Genomic DNA, 7020 nt, shown 5'->3' on the forward strand with positions numbered 1-7020 from the left:
TAAGCAGAAAAACTACTTGTGTGTTTGATTTTCCCAAATTGCTGAGGCAAGTTTAACAATCCTCCCTACTTCCATACTCCCAACTGAATTTATCTCACTTTTTTATGTCCTAAAGCCTTTTGTATAAATCATATGGGATTTTATCATAAAAGCATCCTATAGTTCTCCTTTAAAAAAAATCAATGGCCCTTTCAGTCTTCTGGCAAAGGAAGTCCATGTGACTGCAATCCTGTTTGCTATCAAGTTTGTGGGCCACTGAATGTATTCTCTCAGGAGAGATTTTATTTATGTTGTATTTGACTTTGTTACTCAAATAGCTCAGAGGATAAGACTGAATAAAACTGCAACATTATTTCAGGTTTCCAATTGGAAGAGCTGCCTGTCTTTTAAGTATCTGACATTTTTAGCAGCTTGAATGCTTCTCCTGTGCATTGGCTACAAATGGGAAGACAAAATTTCTGCCCCGAAGCATTGTTGCTTGTTGATAAACAGCTGATTTAGCAATTTAAAGAGCAGTTTAAAGATTGGCTGTTGTGGACTCATCAGTTCAACTGGAAAGCTGAGGCTGCTCCATCAGGCTCAGGGCCAGTGAGGCAGTCAGTTTGAGAAAGGAGGGGCTCCAAGGACTCCCACCAGGATGCAAAGGACAGCAGAAAAATTACAAGGCTGGTTTGGGGCATTGAAGTTATTTTCACTGAGTACTCTTCAGAGCATTTTTTAAATTCTTACTTTTTACCTAAGAGCATGCAGATGAGCTACTGCTGCCTCATGTACACACAAACACTCAGATTTTTCTTATGATGAGTCCCAAAACTGCTGAGAACAAAGGCAAAACTCAGCTGCCAAGAAGAGGTGACAGTGCTTGAAAGTCACCCCTGGGCTTCAGAGTCCCTTCTCTGCTGTGTCGCACACACTTCCCCCATTTTCACACAGTGTAGAATGATTTCTGGAGTGGAAAGAAATTAATTTGACCACAGACAAGGTCTTTTTTCCCCCAAAACTCTTTTTGCAGTTCACTGGTAAAGTGTTAGTATATAATCTAGGGGAGGACATCCATCCATTAGTAATCTGCTGGTGTCCAAATTCTGAAAAGCAGTGAACAGCCTGGATTCTGACAGGTGCTTAGGAGCAGTGGACATTCGTCATGTGTCAGACAATCCTCAAAAAGATTTGTGGGCAAAATAATTAAAAGTAGGATGGATTACAATTTGACAAGGACCTTTCGTTTAGTACAATTAGGTACAGCAATTTACTTAGCTAATTTCAGTCATTATATAGGACAGGACTCATTAGCTACAGTGAGCTGCAATATTACTGACCTCAACTTGATCCAAATCTGTGCAGCCTGAGGAATATTAATTCTCATGCTTGGCTATGAAAAATGTACTCTGGCAAATCACAACAGGTTGTTTAAACATGGCAAAAGAGTGTAACCTGAGAATGATAACGCTGTTGCTTGAACTATAGCAGTTTCTGTCCATAGACTTTTACCTTCACTGCAGTCTGATCATTTTTCCTTGCCTATCAGCCCACATTTGAGACAGTTCCAGTGTCACCAGTTCCTTCTAATGGTATCCAGCTTCCTGGGCAGAAGCCAGTTTGGAAATCAGTTAGCTGTGAGTATGCCAATGTGTAACAAGCATTTACTTCCTCCTAGAAAAATGATAGAAAGATCCTTTTGGGGTTCAGAGGTTAGTCCCCTCTTCTATGTTTGAGCCATGCTGCATATATTTCCTTGAAATCATTGTCAGCTTATTGTCATGCAGGAACCAAAGTTTTCCATTCAAGACTGGTGTTGTACAGACACAGGCTGCTGCCCTTGAGGCATCAGTGCCTAAAAAGTACTGATCGTTGCAAGACTGGGAATGTAAAAATAACCTCCAAACAATACAGTGCGGAATTTGTCCAAAATATGTTAGCAGTGTGTTTTCTTGTTGCAAGTCATGACAAGAAAAATGCATATTTCCTTCACATTTCTTCTCCAGTACTGCAGAAACTGTAGTATTAGAAATTAATATTTTTTTTCTGGTTCTGCCCTATTATTCTGATCTGCTAACTGTTATCTTGGACATCCTTTAAATGCTTTGCCCTGACAGTGACTGTCAGTGCTTATGAAAATTATAGCTCTGCTATAATTCAGTGTCTGGATAACCGTTAGCAGCCTTCCGCGGGAATGTCCATCCTTTATTTTTAAAGCTCTTCCCCTCACCATTGTTCAGGGCTTAACTAAAGGGATATTAATATCTGAGTTTCTAAACAAGTCTCCTAGATGTTTACCTCTGTATATAGTGCCACAGGCATTTTCCTTGGTTGCAAAAGCTGCTCTGCTGATACCTTTCTATGCAAGCAGTTGTACAAGAACAGATGGTGAACCAAATGGCCAGGGGTACCACAAACAGTTTGTGGTCCCAGGTCCAAGGATGGAGAGATGAAAACATCTCAAATGACCTGGCCATTAGGCAACATCTAAGACCACAGTTCAGAATCCATGAGCCACTAAATAACACATACCAGACTTGCAAACCCAAGGGTGTTGCAAAAATGTTAAAGTCCCTGTATCTGTAAATGCAAAGATTCAAAAATCATGTGTCATCCACATGTTTATAAAATATGTAATGCTTTTTAATTCAGTTTCTGATGGCTTTTGAATGCACTTGGGTCATGTTTGTAAACTCTTCTCTGCAGTCCTGGGGGCTGAAATTTTACTCCACTTCCAATGAAAACTATGATTCTGTTCCAGTTAAGTGAGTCTAGGAGCTGGACCTTATGGGAAAACGAACGTAAAACTGTCCCAGGAGATCAGTCATGAAAGTTGGCAACACTGGAACTCATGCATATTATCACACTTTGGACTCCATGACAATAGGGTTTTTCTGTACTTGATTGCACTGATTTCAAAAATTTTCCTCTGGCATCCACTAATTTCAGCAAGTGACTAAATTTTAGAGTAGAACAATAAGTAATTTCACAATATCTACCAGAAATTCTAGCAGATATAGTGTTTTTCAAACTGGAATATTATACATTGGGTCTTGTTTTGGTGCTACACACCTAAACTAGCAACTGTGAGAATTATATGTATGTGGGCATATAAAATATACACACAATGTCTTATGATTATAATTAAGTCAATAGTGACGTGAGAAACTGTGTCAACATCATTATTCTGTCAGGAACTTTTATTTTTAATTGTTCATTAGACAAGTGCCAATACAGTTTGTTGGCCTAGGTAGACAAGAATGGAGTACAAAAACTTGATAATTCCTGACAAACAGGAAGTTCCAACTTGACTATCTTTCTCACGAAAAGCAAAAAGTTAAATAATCTAAAATGAAAATAGGGATTTTATTTCTAAGGGGTTATTTCCTCCAGACAAAACAGGAACATGCTGTGGTTTACACTGAAATTCCTTTTGAAACACTTCCTTTATTACTTTCTCAAGATTTTTGTCATCTTGTTTCATTTTTTAATGTCTCTGTACTAAATGCAGGCATACATTGAGTGTTCATATATTGTTTCCCTTATTTTCAGCTAAAAGCTTTCTAGATTGCGGACTGGATAAAGGCAGCCCATCCATAACAGAAGAGCTCTCCTATGAGGTCTCTTTCTCTGAATCCATTACAGTCCTTCCAAAAACCCAAGGATGGCCGAAAAACCAGAGGTTCAAAAAGGAAGATTCTGCTTTGCCTGTAAGTTTGTTCTTGATGTATTTCCTCTATTGTTTCTTTAACCTAGTTATTTCTTGCTTTATATCCCCGGCACATTGGAGTCCGTTCAGATCCATTAGCTGTCCTTTGCTATATGTGCTTTATAGATACTGCCAGCCATGCCTGACTACTGTTTGTGACTGATTCCCAGAGGCACCAAAACTAATCTGGATACCCAAGTCAGGTTTTTACTAGTCCCCATCACAGATGAGTAACTCAATCCACAAATATTGTATCATCCACACATTTTTCACATATAAATACAGACCAGTATAACCTCACTAAAACTAGCAATCATTTTCATTACTGGTCTGCTTTCCTTCTTCTTCCCCCAACAGATTATCTGCCTTTGTTAACACAGGGATTTAAAATTGCTTCACAGATGAAAAGGGGAAAGCAAGCCTTAGTCCTGCAGCAGTACTCATTGTCTACAATCAATATTCAGTACAATGGTGTGCTATAGGAGATACTACATGAATTGTTAAAGGAAAGTGTATCATATCATATCATCCAACCAGACATACACTGAGCAGTCATGCCATTATCTGGAATTATTTTCTAAAACCAAGGAAGTCAGTTTTTTATTTCCATCAGCCCTCACAACTTTCACTACTGAAAATCGGATCATTAGGTTTGTGCTTCAGATAACACCTTTTTAGTGAAATATATGAAATAGCTGTAAATTATTTGGAAGCATTTCCTGAATATTATGGTGTCCTGAGGTCCTGAACTAATCCAAAATTGTTGCTATCCACACAGATATTGAATTCTCTGAGAATTATCCATTTGTCCATCTCAGGCACCACCAAGGAAGAAGAAACTGAAGTGCAGAAGTAAGCTTCCCTGTTGAAAGGAGGGATAAGGCACCAAGTAGAGTACAGCTGGTGTGAAATCTCTGTGCTTTAGTGTGTCTAGGTTTTTTTGTGATGAGGATAACTTGGTGTCTTGTGGAGAGTAAGGATATCTCTGCATTCATTATAATTTTGGCAAACTGAATGTTCATCCTTGCTCCTTGTAATAGCAAACCTGGGACCCCAGCCTTCACTACAACACACACATACACACAAAATGTTCTCTGCAACAGCTTAGACAATTTCCAGTTGATAAATCAGGGAAGCTGGTAACAAACAGGGAAGAGAAGTTGGTACATTGAATATCATGGACCTATGGATGAATAATTGATTAGTATCGGAAAAGGCCAGTATTGTGCTGGAGATGAACTAGTCTGCATGCAGGACATCGTTTTGTGTGCTCAGAACAGTACATGAGAAATATGATGTATGACATCATCACAGACAGAGTTTCTAAATAGTCAACAATCACAGCTGTAGATGTTGGCATTTCTTTTACTTCTTATGCTGCCACTCATGGTAATTGTTTTTTCCCATTGTGGCTCAGATGGTAATGGGTCCCAGCAAAAAATTACCTCTTGCTCTGTTACACAGAGTGACCAGTCATTTACATTCTGAAGGAGTGTCCCCTCTTCCTCAAGATGGGCCAAGAGGGACAGACTGAAGTCTACTCAACATCAAACCTCCTTGCTAACAGGTTCTCCAGGGCAGATCTAACCCATTAATATAACCAGCCTCATGGATAGCATATACTGAGCTGCATGAAGAGATTATATATCATAAAATAGCATGTCCCCTGCAGCTCCCAGAAGAGCCAACTCAACATCACTGTCTGCATAGGCTTACATACAATTTCCCCAGTGTGGGTCTGTACTCAGTGTGACTTAGTTAAAGACATTACAGAACTAAGAGCCAGTAAGCATTTCAGGCCCATCTTAGCACATTGCATATTTCGATAGAAACAACCTGTCACACAATATCAGATATGATCCTTAGCCAAAATGCTAGTAATCTGATTTCAGGATAGCAAAGTAAAAGTAACCTTCAGTGTTGCATTTTGTGACTCCACTGTTTGTAAGAAAAATTGCTGGAAAATTATGACACAAGACAGAAGAAAGAGACCCAGCCCCAAAACTTGTGTTAACACTGCATCACATCATAGTGACCCCAGGCGACAATTAGCCACCATGGAAAATCTTCGTAGCTACCCTTCGTAATCGGTTTTGGAGTCTGTCTTTTTTTCTTGGCAAACATACTTTTTCTCTTTGCCCTCAGAAAATATATGTATACTGTGTGGTTTTTTTCTTATTTTCAAGACTATTTATTGTGTTTTGACTGCTTTTAGACTTTTTGCATCACTGGAACCAAAATGTATAGATATTCTTTAGTATTTTTTGTGTCTTCAGAAGACTATACCTATGTAGCCTTTGTTGCATTATGTCTCAGCATAAGAGTAACAGTGGTATTGCTGCATTCTGGGGAGGGAAGATTCTGGCCTAAAATGTCCCAGAGAGCAGGTAAATTAGTTATTCCATCCCCTACACTTTTTCTCTCCCAATTATAATTAACCCCTATTGAAAGACCAAGTGCAATATGATTTAGGAACTTCTAACCTACATGATCTAGGTGCCTTTTGTCCTCTCTTACTTTTGAAATCACGTGTAACTTTAATTATTTTTTTTGTTTGCTTTTCTCTTAATCTGTTTGACTGGCTTCATCTAAAGATGGGTTAAACTTACTGAGTCCAAATTTGTTTAAAAAAAGGGAGGACTGGGATGAAATTTCCAGAAGAAAAACACTATTAAAAGCTGGGTTTCCACTCAGCTCCCTGAAGGGAGGAGATGATTTGTAATGCTATTTATTTATACCTCTGACTAACAATTACTAGTTTAAATTACAATTAAATTTTTAAAACATACAATACCAAAGATCCACAGTTCTTTGAAAAGCATGTTTTTTACTATAACTTTGTTAGTATGTCTAAAAATTATGCCAAAACCTGATGGGTATTTATTCTTTTTGGCACTGGTACAAATGCTTCTGTCATGACACAACATTCCTTGCTCTGTTTTATGACACTGTAGTCTCTAAGATATGTAGACATCTTTACATACCCCCAAAATACTAAGTATCATTTAGTTCAAGCCTATGTGAATAAATTATTTATCTGCTGGATGTCCTTTTTCTAAGACTAAATGCTTCTTGAGTAATAAAAAGTATCAGTAAATTGGCAGGTTAGCATCAAGCCTAAGTGATTTTGCTTCTGGGTTTTTCCTCAGATCTTTAGTTTGAACTCTTCTATGAGACCTCATAAATTAATAGTAATATGCAAAGCAGGCATGGATTCATTACATACACGACTGATATACAACCATATCCATGATGAAATGTGTCAGCTACTTCAACAGCATTTGAAAACATTCTGAGGGAGGCAGAAGCAGAGCAAAATGTTATATCCTGCT

At 38.3% G+C, this 7020-nt stretch overlaps 1 protein-coding gene across 1 annotated transcript in view; it reads left to right on the plus strand.

Moving 5' to 3' along the window:
• Positions 1-1528: 1528 nt before the first annotated feature.
• The window catches only part of ARHGAP28 (Rho GTPase activating protein 28), a gene marked incomplete at its 5' end in the record, with an annotated part of 20928 nt that continues 15436 nt past the window's right edge, over positions 1529-7020 (plus strand). The window contains 2 exons of the mRNA XM_010172962.1: positions 1529-1616; positions 3532-3689. Of these exons, the coding sequence (XP_010171264.1) occupies positions 1529-1616; positions 3532-3689 (246 nt within the window). The remainder of the gene's footprint in view (positions 1617-3531; positions 3690-7020) is intronic.

Source organism: Antrostomus carolinensis, unplaced genomic scaffold (genome assembly GCF_000700745.2).
Source record: "Antrostomus carolinensis isolate BGI_N321 unplaced genomic scaffold, ASM70074v2 scaffold708, whole genome shotgun sequence".
Classification (NCBI taxonomy): Eukaryota; Metazoa; Chordata; class Aves; order Caprimulgiformes; family Caprimulgidae; genus Antrostomus; species Antrostomus carolinensis.